Source organism: Siphateles boraxobius, unplaced genomic scaffold, assembly GCF_051911475.1.
Source record: "Siphateles boraxobius isolate OS27281-9 unplaced genomic scaffold, OSU_SipBor_1 19, whole genome shotgun sequence".
Classification (NCBI taxonomy): Eukaryota; Metazoa; Chordata; class Actinopteri; order Cypriniformes; family Leuciscidae; genus Siphateles; species Siphateles boraxobius.
The window spans coordinates 26,161,991-26,178,424 of NW_027508799.1; the positions used below are offsets into that span (position 1 = coordinate 26,161,991).

Sequence of the window (16,434 nt, forward strand, 5' to 3'; positions counted from 1 at the left end):
ACAACTTGTCTGTTTTTAGTACATCGTTGTCGTGTAAACATACCCTAAATGTGTTTTATTGATTTGTTTATTTATTTTAATTATTAATTTATATTTATTTATTTAAATTGATGATTTGGGGTGGATAGTGAAGGAAAAATATTTTTTGTTTGTTTGTTTACCATTTTTGGTTACTTTATTCTCAAATTAGTTATGTGTTTTATCATTTTAATTATTATTTACTAATTGTTATTCTCTAATTTTATTTTTCTAAAACATTATTTTTCTTATTATATTTCCCAAACTTTTGATTGGCACATTCTTTGCTTTTATTTTCTCGTCGCACTTTCTCACACACATCACCTCCCACAGTACTGTACATCTAACTGTAGCTCTAAAATGCAATAAAGCTGCCTAGCCGTGAGTCATTAATGCCTAAGGTCTAATTAGTTTTGTCTCCATCTATCATATACTGTAGACTGATAGTAGACAAAGTAAAGTTCCTTATCCAAGAGAAAAAGATCAAATGAGCACTGATTTGTGAGCCTAATATCCAGTAAAGTCTAGATTTTTCTAGTCTATTGACTGTGATCCGAGGGTTCAGACAATCATCGACTTTATTTCGTTCTTTCTATAGTGCCAAGCCCGAAGCAGCCCTCGGTTACTGGTCGCATGAATGATCTGAGCGATATGGAGGACGAGGGTCAGACTGGGCAGAAACCTGTTAAACTCTCCGACATCTATTCCACCACCATCCCCAGTGTGGATAGCGCAGTGGAATCTTGGGATGGTTCTGCCATTGACGCCACCTTCAGCACCCAGGGTAAATGTGAGTGTGAGTGGATATTTTTTTTTACTATTTTTAACTTTTCACAAAATGCAATTAGCATTTCTACCTTTCAGCTTTAAATATGTTTTACTGCAGTAAATAAGTCCCAGTACCCTCTGGGCAAAATATAATTGGAGCTACATTATTTCAGCAAAGCGACATGAACCGTCCCATTTGTTGAAATTTTCTGGCCAAAATTTCTTTTGCAATATTGCTTCTGCCATTTAGAGTGTTCCAGCAGGCATTTCAGATTCTAATTGCAAACGAGAGCACGACATTTGTTTGAAAAGTTTCCGAAACGTGTTGTTACCTACCATTTCTGGAAGGTCTAATCTTTTTTTTATTTTTTATCTGTGTTGTTTTATACATTTTAATCTATATTGTGCAATTTAATAATTTATATTTATTTAATTTGATTTATATATATTATATATTGTATAAGTTACAATTGGGGTGATGATTAAGTTGGGTTAGGGTTACAAAAAATTTCACTATTAAAACTTTTTTTTTTTTTGACTGACGTTGTTCGTGTTTAAAAAAAAAAGTTTCCGTAATGGTCAGTGACAACTACATATCAACTTTGGTTTCCATTGAATAAGTTAGAATAGAAATTATTCCAATGGCCTCTAGCTCCAGGGCAATATTTAAAAGAGTAGTTTACTCAAAAATTTACATTTTAGCATTATTTACCCCTCCTCATGTCATTCCATGTGTTTTTTCCATAAATCACAAAGGAAAGGTTTAGCAAAATTAAAGCTCTGAAAATGCCCCGGAAAACTCATCATAGGACTTCAATCTCACTGGCTCTTGCATATATTCAATATACTAATATATTGAATATATGCTCATATACAAATGAGCCACATAATGTTGATTTGAATTTTCGCAAATGTGAATGAGATTTAAGATCGTATGACTTTTGAAGACCTGGAATATACCACAAAAGTTGTGTGGATCACTTTAATGGTTCTTTTTATGTTCTATAGGGGGGAAATTAATTTGTTTTGGAATGAAATGGGAGAGTAAATAATGACAGAATTTTTTATTTTATCACAATGACATAAAATACAGTCTTTTTTGACCTGGTATTGGTTCATCATGGTCACCACCTGTTCTCGCACATTAGCTACAGCGCCAACTTGCATCCTGGGGGATCGGTTGAGTCCCAGGTCTAATGTAGCTTTAATTGAGTTTTCTATTTTCTTTAGAACAGCAGATATGCATTTACTCAAGTAATTATTTCAAGTAATCTGCATTGGGATATATGTATTTTATTAGGCCAGCTGGTAGTACAGTGCTGGGGCTAAAATGGAAAAATGCATTATTTTATTAAGTGGAAAATGAGTCATAATGAGCGCTGGGATACACATGGCCATTTGGATAACTCGCCAGTAATGGGTTTGAATTGCAGTCAGCTCTCCTGACACTGAGGCCTCCTGGTCAAAACTAATCGCAATCATCGCTTGAATCGAGAATGCCAAGTAGGCAAATCACACATTTCAATGTTTAATTCAGAGAAATGGTTTCTATTCATATATGAATAATACATATGGGCATTACTCCCACGCTCATGTATATTAGTGAAAATAGTTGCTGAAATAACAATATGTTAATGGTCCACAGGGTTTAAGAAGACCATCTTAGTCTAGTATTTGTGGTCGAGTCATAGCCAATACTGTCTTAAACAGCCTGTGCGCAGCACTTCGTCTTTAATACCATGAGATTTTGGCAGAATGAAAAAAATGAGCGTCCAAATATAGCTACGGTAAACTATAATAGCCTGTAAGTTGATGAAAACGTAATGCGATGCACTTACTTGTGCACTTACTAAATTCTCACAAATTGGCTGGACAAAACCTTCAATGTGCCTTAAATACAATGTGCCTTTAAGTACAATCAGAATCAGAAAGAGCTTTATTGCCAAGTGTGCTTGCACACAAGAAATTTGTTTTGGTACTGAGGCTTCCAGTGGACATGTACAAATACAACAAGAAACATAATACTACAAATTATAAGAATAAAAAATAAAATTATAAATATATGAGAATAAAAGTATCACAGTTGGGTTTAGTCAGAATAGACATTTTCAGATTTACAGTGCTGATTTTCCGTTGTAGTCTCCTGATGTCTGATTTGGTAGCTGAACCAAACCACATTTATGGACGTGCATAAAACAGACTCAATGATGGCTGAGTAGAACTGAATCAGCAGCTCCTGTGGCAGGTTGCTGGTAAAGTCATAACATAATGATAGATTTGCAAATCATTAGCTAATGATTAATTAAAGCAGACAACTGGAAGTTAAAGTGCATAGCGTTGACTAATTGTGGTAATTAACACATTCATTTACACTATTAGTTAATAAAATATGTTATTAAGGAATTAATACATGATGACACGTGTAATTAATAGCAATTCATTTATTACTTTATCTATTAATCATATAGACTCTTTATTAGGTGCTGATGCAGTAATAATTAATTAATGGTTTAGTTCTTCATGAGTCCTACATTAACTCATGATTATCTGTGCATTAGTTAAGTATGAATTAATGCTTATTAGTGCACCCGTATTGTAAAGTGTTACCAAATTACTTTAAAAATGAGTTGAATTGCTTTACTTATTTTGATGCAAATGTAAAAACATATGTTGTCATAACTTATTGTTATATTCTTATATATCATATATTCTTACATATCCTATCATTTTTTACAGTGTACTTTTGGAAATGCTAATGTAGCTACAAATAATCTGATTCTAAATAAATTACCATCTGCCAGGGAGCGAAACTTTTTTCTTAATTCCCATTACTATCTGACTGTCATCAGTCATTTTTTATTTATAGAGATAATTAATTCATCCCAGTGTTGCTGAAATACACCTCCTCAAAAACCACCTTTCATCTCATATGTTATTTTCCATGTCCCTCGCTCTGATGGGGTGGAAAGAAACTTTCCGCTCATGTTAACAGGTTCATATGGTTGCTCTCCTCCCCTCAGGCAGCGCTACTCTCTTTCTCTCAGGACTCCATACATAAATGAATTTCAGATGGTTGCAGAGATTCGGAAACCATTCGCAGGAAGCAGTAATCTGCCCCTTAAATTATGGATGATGTGGAAGGAGCATAAATTCAAGGTTGCTGGCAATCTATTGGCCCTTATGGGATTCAACTAGTAAACAGCTGTATCCTCAGATAAGGAAAAAGCTGACTCTGAACTTGATACCTGGGATGAAAAGTTAAAGTAATCATGTGTCTTGCGTCTAATAAGATTAATAGTCTACCTGCATGCAATATTCAATCTTGCAGCGTAAAACATTTCTGTTGGGCTAAGCAGAAATACTTATTAACACACATTTATGTAATATAATATATGTTTCTAAAATATTATTTTAAATATTGATCAATATTTTTTCTTTTCTTTTATCCCAGAATGCACTAAATGTAGTTTATGTATTCAATTTTTCTATTCTACCCATTTTATTTATTTGGCATATTTTGTACGCTTCCTACAGTATGCCATTAGTGGTATTGTTAATAAATCATTTCAATTGACTTTTGTACAATCAACAAAATTGATGGAAAAATCAGTTGTGGATTACTGGTATAGAGGTCACAAGATACTCTTGAGTTATTTTTCTCTCATGTTTTTTCAAGATAGCCTGTTTTCTCTTATTTGTTGGGACCTTTAGAAAGCAAGGCATAAAAATAACAATGCAATATTATAATATAAAATAACATGCTTTATATCATTATTTGTGGCGTTTGCTGCCACTATGACCTCCTCTGCACGGTTTCCTTGTCTTGCATTAATTAGCATTGTGCACTTTTCCATGCACAAGATTTCTCACAACTTTTATTCCATACTGAAAAATTACCGGACCATTTTAACTCTGTTTCAAGACATCGTTGCTGGTTTTGTTAGTCTTTTTCTGCACAATGCGTATGAGCAACATCATTCCCATGCAGTTGTGCATGTGCAGTTTAGAGAGATATTAATCCCTGCATGTATCATCATTCAGCATTTCCAAAACTTCTTTCCTTGAAAAAGGGACATAAGTCTAAAATAGCTATCGAGAGTCTTATTAAGGATTCCTGCACCTTCTCGAGCCCTGAGGGGTGAACAAATCACAAGCAGTTAATCCTTATTGAGTTGCTGGTGAATCTTAAAACCCTGAGGCTATGCAGCGCTTTGCGGTGGTCGCCGAGGGAGAATCAGACCGAAGCGTATAAAACACAATGGCGTGACTCCCTCCGGAGAGGATTGTGTGAACACAGCTAGCATGTTGTTCTCCACTCTCCCTATAGTCCTCACCCTGCCCTCCAGCAGTCTTGAGCCAGATTAATGAGCGGAGCCTGGGAACCCGTGCATCCAGGAGCTCCTGCACCGGTGTTGTGTGAGGCAGAGAGTGCGGCGTAATGCAGAAATGTACTCTTTCTTCTGGGAACCGTTTATTGCCAATGCTTTTTTATCTCTCTCATTTACGGTCAAATTGATTTATCAGCAGGCTAATGTTGTGCACAGGGTACAATAACACTGGCCAAATGCGAGTAAAGTTGTAACCTCGTCTGTTGGCTTGTAACTGTAGCAGGAACAACGTAATGCATTTTGTTAAAGAACTTTCATTTATTTATAGTTCAATGCAATAATTGACCTTGAATTTAGCTGAGCTATCCCGTTGTTGTAGTTATAATAATATTCTTTTTTTTCAATGGAATTATTTAGGTATTTTATCTAAAATGAATTTAGCATTATTTTTTGTTGTTAATGTTATCATCATCATGGTAACACTTTACAATAAGGTTCCCATTAGTTAATGTTTGTTAACAGAGTAGTGAACAATAAATGTTTACATGATTTATTAATCTTATCAATCTTTGTTAATGTTAGTAAATGCAACTGTTAATTGTTTGCTCGTTAGTTCACAGTGCATTAACAGATACAACTTTTGATTTTAATAATGCATTAGTAAATTATGAAATTAACACTCAGGTTAATAAATGCTTTACAGGTATTATTGTTAACAAATGGAACCATAATGTTACCATTATCATTAATAATAATAGGTTTTTTGTTTCGTCTCAATGGAATCATTTAGCTATTTTATCCAAACTGAATTCATTATTTATAGTTTTTTTTAAATAATAAACATACAAAATACAATTTCAAAGCATGTAAGAAATATTTATGGGTAGTACATTTTCTCAATTCACCCGCTATTGGCAAAAGTGGCCAAAAAAAAGTAAATTTTGGACTCTGCTCGTGTGTGTTTGTTTCAGCTCCCACGGGTTTCCAGGCATCGGGCTACAGTTTCCACAGCCATGAGTGGAGGAACGCCAAGCCCAGCCGGGGCAGCCTCTCTCCGGTCAACAGCGGCCGGCAGAGGAACAACATCATGCCAGACTTCGGACTCAGTGTGGATGAATGGGATAGGCCCAGCACTAGCGGGTACGTCAACATACTGCCTGTAAACTATACTCAGTCGTTTAATTCACATTGCAGCATATATAACCAATCTTCATTTTGTAGCAATAGTTCACTATGTGCTCATCCTCAAGTCGTTCCAAAACCGTTTTTCATGGAATATTTTTTTACCCTAACCATTGTGTGTTCAAGATCTTCTTCAAAGATTCTTCTTTTCTGTAAGGGAATCATAAATCATATCACAAATCATACAGGTTTGAAACAACATAACATAATGACAAATAATGGGAAAATGATGAGATAATTTTCACTTTTGGGTGAAATATTAAGTATATATTAAGGCCGCTAGGTTTATTAGATGGTTAATGTGATGTCTTGAATCCATTGGATGGATTTTATACTACATTAGCAAAGTACACAAGACTTGAAAATAGAGTGAAATAGATTGAACTTTTCTGCCATTGAAGACATTAATATTGCATAATAGTTATTACCTCTTTATTTCCTAGAAATGAAGTACTGAAGTGTCAATATCCATTGAATCATGGACTAGTTTAGAGCCAGACTGTACAGAAAGGTATTGTGTGAAGGCAATGCTGCTTAACCGCGTTTATTAAAATGTTTTGTTGACTTCTCAAATTCATTAAATTCAAAAGACAATCTCAGACGAGACCATCAGTACAATTTTTAAGAAGTGAACTGACTTTAATATTCACATTAAGTGGGTCTTCTGTGTGAAATAGTCTTTGTTTCAACCTAAAATGTGACTCTCAGTCATAATATTAACTCAGCTGTGTGGTACATTTGCAGCACATTGTATTGTCAAAAAGGCTGTTACTGGAGCTTTGATTGATCGTTTTTGGGGTGATTCTACTTTATTCTTTGTTAGCTTGTGCTGTTGAATATTTGTAATTCAGATTCATTGTGCTGTAGATCAAAGGCTTAAAGGGCCCCTGTGTGCAGTAATGAAGCCAGCAGCTCTTAGGAAGAAAGAAGGCCTTTTTAAAGTATTTAGCTGACACTAGAGTTATGATCACCCTTTGAGGTTTTGTCTCAGGATTGTACAGTTTCCATTTAATGGTGACTGTGCGCTGCCTTAAAGATGACATCAAAGTTGACCTCATTTACTTGGTTTCTTAATACACATCCCGGGTCTTGTGCCAATTTTTCCACAATCCAGTACAAAATCAGGGGTGTAGGAATGACCTGAAAAGTAGACGCATTTTAAATCAGCCTGGCTCATGAATATTAATTATCTGGCTAACTTTCATCCAGTGGTTGTAATTGATTGGCTAAATAGCAGACGAGTGGGTACCAATGGCAAATTTATTTATTTTATTAACTATTTATTCAAATAGTTGGCACAGGCTTCGTTTTGGTGTTTTACGCTTTTATTATTTTAATTCACACAATGGCTAAGCAAAACTAAAAAATATATATAAAATTAATTTAAAAATATAATGATATTACCAAAAATTGTGGGAGATAATTATACTTAAAAATATATATAATTCATTATTTAATTTTTTTCTACTTTTTTAGTAGTTGCAGTGCCTCAATTTTTTGTTTCACTCATGTTTGTTACACATATGTTGTATTATGGATTGGAGGAAAATGGGTTGCGAATGCCATTTCATGTTTTTCAATTTTAGGAACTATAATAAATCATCTAGAAAACATGTCTATATCTCATATACTCTAGAATTACAGAATAAAAAAAAACTCTGAGAAGAAGAAACAACCAGTACTTTCATGCTTTCAGTCTTTTCAAATATTGTCAGCATTCTGCTGTCTGTATTTAAATCAAATCTGTACAATGCAAAACTTCCCCATTTTTCTTTGTCGTTTGAGAGTAAAATGTATTTTAGACGAAGGCACTCAAAATGTGTTATGTACAGGATGTAAAGGCTAAAACGCCGCTGTTAAAAAGAGACCGACTGAGTGATCTGGTTTGACTCTATACCCATGCCTTTTGTGTTATTGATTGAAGCTGATCTCCCATTACAGGGCATCCACGCTCCCCACCGGTTTAATCTCAGACAGCAGGTGAGGTTCAGTGCTGTGTGCCTGTTAACCTGCACTGCTTCCCCAAACCAATCCGGCCCTTTCACTTCATAACCCAAAGCCCCACAATCCACCAGGACATCACCGCCTATCACAGTGTGTCCGACCGCACGGGGTGTGTCTGTATGTCTCTCTTCAAGAGCTCCACCATAGCCTGCACAGATCATTGGTCGTCCCCTGCGCTCATCACTGTTACACCTGCCTGCTCTTTGGCCGCCGTAGTTTTCACGTACTAGGCGGTTAAAACGTCCCATTGTGTTTCAAACAGGTTTATAGTGGGGCATGATGGGACGGAGCCAGACCAGGAAGAGAACTTCTGGTCCCAAGCGCTCGAAGACCTAGAGACGTGCGGCCAATCCGGGATCTTGCGAGAACTTGAGGTAACTTGGGAAGAAAAATGCCATCCGTTTGTGTCCATTTCCCTCTCCCCACGTTCACCCTTTAGCTCTTTCCATTCATCAACCCCCCAACATAATCTTTTTTCAGTATCATGCAGTACCAACCCTTGTTTTGTGTAACAGCTCCTTCTTTTTCCAGGACAAGCCAGACAGGCTTCTGAATAAGAGAAACCTGGCCATCTTGGTACCCCTTTCTTTCCTTTGGGCTTCCTCTTTGCTTGTAGCGCTGGCAGCCAAGTGCTCTCGTCGTGCTAATGGGCTCAGTGTCTCTTGCTGGTGGCCTGCTTGAAGGGGAGGAGGAGGGGGGGGGGGGGGGAGGGGGGGGGGGGGGGGGGGGGGGGGGGTTGGAGATTCGCAGACAACCACTATTGGCATCCACTTCAGATCCTGGGGTGCATTCAAAACGCATTATGACGTGTTAAAGGTGTCGTTCACCTAGATTCTGTCTTCATTTAGTCACAATTATGTTGTTCCAAATCATAAATCTATTTTATGTTAGTGATAGGTACCGAGTAATTTTGTAGCACGATTTTTATTTTTTTTATTTTAAATAAATAAATAAATAGTTGATTTTCATTTTTGATTTTTGCAATTTAAAATATACTTTAAAACTGTAATTTCCAGGCCTGGAAAAAAAATCTTTAACATTATTTAAATCATAGTGAATATACTTCATAATTATTTAAATCATTGTGAATATACTTCACAAAAATTGCTCTTGTAAGTCCAAATATATAGAAACTTATTTCTAATAATCTTTATCCAGTCACTGCAAACATGGGTTAGTTTATTATTATTTATTAATTATTATAGTATTTAATATTTTTTAATTAGCTTTAATTTTTATATTATCGGTTTTGATTTTAATGCTTTTTAAAATAATGATAATTAAATGTTTAAATATTTCTATTTAGCTTTAAATTATTTTTAGTAAGTAATTTTAGTACTGCTTCAACATACTTATTTTATTTCGTTTATTTGCCAAGGCAACATTAAGTTAGGTTTAACTTTTACTAAATGTATATTTTGTTTCAGCTTTATTTCTGAAATAAGGATGAATAGTTTGTTAACAACACAGCTGGAAACGATCATTACGTCAAGAGTAATTTTCTTCAAAAGATAATTTCAAAGACCTATGTTTTTCTTTTTTTTTTTAATTAAAGAACAATATGCATTAATATTAACATGTTTTTGTAAAATAACGATTTAAAAGGCATTTGCACTCACTCTGAGCTCGCAAGGAAACCCATTTGAAAACTAGGTTGTCGTCATTAGACTAATGAACAAACTAGTCTATTTTAAGGCTATCACATTGCTGTTGTTTCACGTTGTTATTCAGAAAAACAAATGGTGAAAATCTTTGCCTGTTAACAGCAAGGCCTGCTGTGTAGAAAATGTTCTCTGACGGCACAGGAACACACTGATATCGGTCTGAGCATCTCATTGCAGTTTTCTTCCCACCATAAAGCAGATACTCATCTTGTGGGATGCATGACTAACGAGAACTAAATATTCCAATAAGAATCGAAATATTGCCACACTGCCTGAAAGTACACGGCAGCATCTCTCATCAACCTCGACATCATGTATTCTCGCGCACATGTTCAGCAGTAACAGTGACATTCAGGTGACAGATTTCATTACAGCAGATTTTAAATAGTGTTTTTACTAGTCAACTTTTGGTCCCTCATACAAAGCTATCGTTTGGCTTCAGAAGACTTGGAATCATTTGTACTACTTTTATGATTCTTGTGTGTCATTTTTGGAGCTTAACTGTGTTCTGCAATAAAATCCCTTTTCATGTGGACGAAATAAGTCAAACAGGTTTGGAACAACATGACGGTCTGTAAATAATGCCAGAATGTTTATTTTTTGGGTGAACTATCCCTTTAAATACTATAAAAAACAAACAAAAAATTAAATAGAAATGGCTTTAGTCTGCTTTTAATTTAATTTAATTTTTTGTCAGTCTCAGTTGATAATACCTGCTGTCATGTCACACAATGGTGCATTTGACATGCTTTGTGGCTAGCCTTGAAACATTTCATGAAAGCAGATTGATTTTCTTGCCCTTCCTTTATCATACCTCGAGTTAAATCCAAACCACACGTAGCCGTCAGCGCAGAGAAGCTTTTAGTAGTCAAAGTTAGGGATCGCTTTGAAAGCTCTTCACTTTCCGTCCCACTTGTCTGTGGAAACACAATAAAATCAAAAGCCTTTTACGCTGAATGTACCCTTTGGCCTCAATTGGATTCGATGAAAGTGTTTGCCTTTGGTTTGTGTCAGTAAAATGTACTATTGAGCTCGGAACGGCCCGAAAAACATTGTACCAAAAGTACACGTTTTCATTTTTCACATGCTGAATTGATCGAATGTTGTCAAGGTGCATGATTACATGTCTGATCACTGGTTTAATGATTTTTTTACAATGCTTACCACAAATGCATCGGCTTAGAAGAGTTTTTTGTGTGGTCACCTGTCATTAACCTGGAATCTCCATTCCATGCAGTTTGAGTGAGATTCACACAAACTAGCAAATGACGGTGGATTGAAAGAACGAAGGCATGTGGGCTCATGCAAAGCATGATGGAAGAGCTGCAGCAAATATTTCAATATTGTGTAGTAATGTCCCCGGTAAAAGTCTGAACCAGAGCCAGGGTCTTTTTGAAGATCATCTTCAAAGGACTCCAAGAAACATCTAAAAAATGCCCACCGTTCATTGTTTAATCATTGCCATGGCTTGCCATGGTGGAAGTCAAAGTGGTTCAAACCGCCCATTATTGTGTAAAAATGCATGTTACTAAGAGTTTGTGTATCGTTGTCCATCAGCATTTTGCTTCTTGTAACACACTAAACAGGAAGCTTAACACAAACTGTTAATGAAATGCTTAGAATGTCACCCTTTGTACTGTAACTGTTACACTTAATTTCACTGACAATGTAATTTCCATACAATACCGTTTAAAAGTATGGGCTTGGTAAGATTTTTTTTTTTTTTTATGTTTTTGAAAGAAGTCTCTTATGCTAACCAAGGCTGCATTCAGTTAATCAAAAAAAAGTAATATTGTGAAATTTAAAATAACATTTTTATTTCAATATATTTTAAAATCGTATTTATTGCTGTGATCAAAGCTGAATTTTCAGCATCATTGCTCCAGATCCTTCAGAAATCATTCTAAAATGCCTTTATGGTGCTTATTATCAATGTTGAAAACACCTGTGCTGCTTAATACTTTTGTGGAAACGTTACATTTATTTTCAGGATTCTTTAATGAAAAGAAAGTTCAAAAGAACAGCATTTATTTGAAATCTTAGCATTAATTTGAAATCTTTTGTAACATTGTAAACGTCTTTACTGTCACTTTTGATACATTTAATTCATCCTCGCTGAATTTTCACAAAAAGAAAAAGGCTGTCTGATCCCAAACTTTTGAACGGTAGTTGTATACTAAACTTTATTTATAAAGTGTGTTTTGAGTGCTTTTATCTGTATAACCTTCTCATCACTTATGTTTACTCGTACTCAGCTCAGTTTCTCATGGTTTTCCCTGTAGGCCACCATCATGTCGGGCAGCTCTTTAAGTCTAAACCACGACCCTGCGCCCACCCGAAGCCATCTGGGCCGTCAGGCCAGCTTTCAGGAACGTGGCAGCAACAAACCACAATACACCCAGGCAAACCGCAGCAACACCCTGCCCACCGACGTCGGCAAAAAAGCTTTCTCCATGAGGAGAATGAAGCAGGAGATCAAAGACATGTCACCTACCCCAGTTGAGCTCCATAAGGTGGGAATACTGATCTTTTGGTCCATTCTCAATTCAATTATCGTTATACAGCAGGTTTAATGTGTGTAACTGCTCCCACATTCCCAGATGAGTCTGTTGAAGGACTCAGATCTTGAGGACTTTGGGTTTAGTGTGTCTGATGGGGTCCTGGAGAAGGGGGTTTATGTTAACAATATCCGTCCGGGTGGCCCTGCTGAAATCGGAGGCCTGAAGCCATACGACAGACTGCTACAGGTGAGCCACTGTGATGCAGTCCTGCTAAATTATGGGACAACAAGTACATTAGAAATTGTACCTCTAAATGAGATGAATTTTTTTCTTGCTTGGTGCCACAGATAAACCATGTCCGGACTAGAGACTTTGACTGCTGCTTAGTGGTTCCTCTCATAGCAGAGTCCGGGAACAAACTGGATCTAGTCATAAGCCGGAATCCGGTTTCCTCGCTGACCTCAGAACTGAACCTGTTGTCCAATGACGAGGCTGTGAACTGGACTGACACCGGGGACCCTCTCGAGCAGCCCGCTGCAGGGCTGGAGCAGGAGCAGCACAACTCCACGCTAGCGGGACTAGAGGACAGAGACCCCAACAAGACCTTATAGCAGAACTCCTCCAAGGTGCCTGCAATGGAGCGCTCCTCCTCATGGTGCTAAAGCAAACCCTCCCCTCCCTAAACGGCTCCCTCTAGGGGAGGAAAACGAGGGGCTTGTTGTCCTTTAGCACACACCCAGTCCCTTTCCTAAGTCAGAGCATGAACCACCGTGACTGAGAGGTCCTTTCCTGAGACGCTGGGTGTGTTTTTACCCTGTGAAAAAGGCGGCGAAGACCACACTGACCTCTTGGAAAACCAAATTGTGAGGGAAAAAAAAACTGAAACAGTGCCATCCCTGATTTTTATTGCCAATAAACAAGAATAGTTTTAAGGACAACTCCAAAAAAAGAAAAAAAAGAAGCAAAAGATGCATAAAAGCAACACAGACTTTTACTTATGACATCGGACTGGCCACTCTGTGATCGTCGTGTCTGTGTGAGTTCGAGTGTGTGTGTGTGTGTGTGTGCGTGCGCGCGCGTGTCCCGAGACTTTATTTCGCAAGCCTCCACGAAGTCTGTCAAAGTCCCACATCCGAAACGCAATCGTCGACCATCCTATTTTTGTGATACTGAAACACAAGTGTGTGTATAGTGTATGTCCGTGTATTTCCTTCTATCTGATGCCAAGGTCAGAGCTGGTCCCTTTTCTTGCTCAACAAGAGAGGATAAAGCTGAGTAGGGGAAAAAAATAATCAGCACAATGAATTCGGTAGCCATTTTTCAATTGTGACTGAATGTGGGTTATAGCCTATTGCATGAGACCTTTTAATAAACTATTTTGTAGTACTTCTGTCCAAAAAAACAAGAGCTTGGCTACACGAGAAACACCATGTTTTGGTTCTCTTTTCACTGCAAATATGAAATCCTATGTCACTCATAAGGAGAGGGTGGCACAAAGGCACCTTATCTTGAAATTGGATAGATGTCTATTTTTATGAATAGAGGCGGATGATTTATAAGGGATGTGTGTGATTTTGAGCGGTGGCTGGTTAGCATGAGGTCACTATCGACCATGTACCGGAGCAGATTGATGGCACGAAGAAGGTCATTCGGTTCGGACACTCTTTGTACTTTGTTAGGTAACCGCCGAAGGTCTGCGGTCTCCAGACTCTCGCCCCACTTTTTGAGGAAATCCATCATTGGCCCAAATGATAGAACAGCTTATTTATTACGACATCAATCTCCTAAGCGAAAAACGACAGCCGTTCAAGTAGGTACTCGCATATTGTTTACTCCGCTGTCTGTGATAAATGAGAATATTACAACAAACAAATTCATCTCATTTGCTTAAATTTGCAGTACCCAGTTATGACAAATACACGAGCATGGGGTTGATGTCCATGAGAAAAAAAAAATCCTGAGAAGACTTTTGTATTCCTCCCACCATTGTTTAAATAGTTATAAATCATTATGGTAATTTGTATATGGTACTGTTATGGTTTTATGTCTCATCTGACATTTTTTTTCCAGGCTGTGTAAGCCCAAAGGGTGCGCAATTCGTTTGTAAAGAGAAGAAGAAAAAATCGAGTGTCAAATCATGAGAATGGGTTTTTCATATGTGGTAGACCACTAAACATCACATTTGTAGGTCTGTTTAAAAAAAAAAAAGATGTTAGTAAAGAAAAAAATGCCATGGGTAAGCTGCTAATGGCAGTGAAGAGCCTCACCCACCTGTGTGAAACTGTGCTTTTGATTGAGTGATGTCACCCTTGTTTGTCAGTGCTCAAAGATCCTGTCTACTCACTATTTTCAAATGGCACATTGTGGTCCAACTACTGAACCGAACAAAAAAACCCATCAAGCCCATTTGATGGAGAAAGTGTGCCGATGATGAAAATGTGTCTTTATTTGTTGTTCTATTTCAGATAAACCTTCAGGTACGGGTTCATTCCCCAAACTCATGCACTGAACAACTCACTGAGATGTTTCTCAAATGCATAAGCGCTACGTTGAATTATGGTTCTCAAGGCCTGATTCAAGAGTTAGTTGTCACTTTCATTGCAACGCTTTATTTGACCTCAACCTAAATTTGTCAACACTTCACTGTGTTACTGCAAATACACTGGTCAAGTGAAAAGAAGAAAAAAAATTAATTTTTGTGTTCCATTTGTGGAAACGTTTAGTGAAGTCAAGCACTGCCAGTTAAAATAGTGGGTGTCCATTTTCAGTATATGATGAATTTGATTCAATGTCACAGTTATGTCCCTGAAATATTGTATTTTTATTTCTAATGGACAGGTATTATGAGCTGTAAAGTATTTTTGTACAAATTTAATACTTTGTTAGCATGATGTTTATCGTCTATGTATAAATTTGGGGATTCCTTCAGCTGTAATCCTTTGTATGGCCGACGAACAGAGAAACAATAAAACGACATACTGAGTGGAGAGATGACACAAAATGATCTCGATCTGATGTGATACTTTATGATGCGGGTACTTTATACGAGGTGCTATTTGAAGATTTCCTTCCACGCACATTGATATAATTGTAAATTGGAATAAATAACTAGCTAGAGCTGCACGATTCTGGATGAATTGAGAATCACCACTTTTTTTTTAAACACACTTACTGAATGAATCAGCTTTTTCAAACGAATCTCTTGAATGATTCAATGACAAATACATTTTTAACAGTCTCGTGGCAAAACGACGTAATCGATACAATCGTTATTTGAAGCGTCATGTTACTTTAAAAAAGGTGATTTGCTCAGTATTTTTATCCGAACTATAATCTTTTATCCCAGTAGTACTTCTGTGATATGATTTTGTAACACAGAAATAATGATACTGTATGGTTAAAAAGACTGATTATGAAGCTGATTCATACCTATACATGACAACTTCTCTCTCTAGGTCAGAACACAAATCTAAATGTTCATTGTGATCATCGTACAGAGTGTACAAGAGTGCTTCAGGAGTTCTACGAATTATGTGGAAATTGATACAAGTGGCTTCGGAAAAGCAGGTTGTACCTAGAGCATGGCGCCTAGCAGGGGGAGTCTTTATACCCAAAGAAAAAGATGCTACAAGCATCCGTCAGTTTCGCCCTATTTCACTATTAAACGTCAAAGCCAAGATTTTCTTCAGCATTATTTTTCAGAGATTGTCAACCTACCTATTAAAGAATGGCTTCATTGACACTTCAGTTCAAAAAGCGGGCATTCCAGGATTCTTAGGATGCTTAGAACACATCAGTGTTATCTGGCAACGAATTCAATCATCTAAAAAGGAGAGGAAGGAGCTCCACGTGACATTCCTGGATTTGGCTAATGCATATGGTTCAGTGCCACATGAGCTTCTTTGGGCATCATTTGATTTTTTCAGGGTACCGATGTCGATAACAAATTTAGTGAAAGCCTATTTTGGA

General features: G+C 36.9%; 1 protein-coding gene across 26 annotated transcripts in view; it reads left to right on the forward strand.

Annotated features, from left to right (window-relative positions):
* The window catches only part of grip1 (glutamate receptor interacting protein 1), a 269,029-nt gene extending 253,560 nt beyond the window's left edge, over positions 1-15,469 (forward strand). For 7 of the 26 annotated variants that reach the window (XM_077234606.1, XM_077234607.1, XM_077234602.1 and 4 more), the window contains 6 exons: positions 617-814; positions 6,086-6,254; positions 8,563-8,674; positions 12,247-12,477; positions 12,565-12,711; positions 12,813-15,469. In XM_077234606.1, coding sequence (XP_077090721.1) covers positions 617-814; positions 6,086-6,254; positions 8,563-8,674; positions 12,247-12,477; positions 12,565-12,711; positions 12,813-13,076 — 1,121 coding nt within the window. In that variant the 3' untranslated portion in view covers positions 13,077-15,469. Of the gene's footprint in view, positions 1-616; positions 815-6,085; positions 6,255-8,237; positions 8,277-8,562; positions 8,675-8,831; positions 8,877-12,246; positions 12,478-12,564; positions 12,712-12,812 lie in introns of all 26 variants that reach the window. The other 19 variants (XM_077234610.1, XM_077234609.1, XM_077234614.1 and 16 more) reach the window with 7 other exon arrangements.
* Positions 15,470-16,434: the final 965 nt, after the last annotated feature.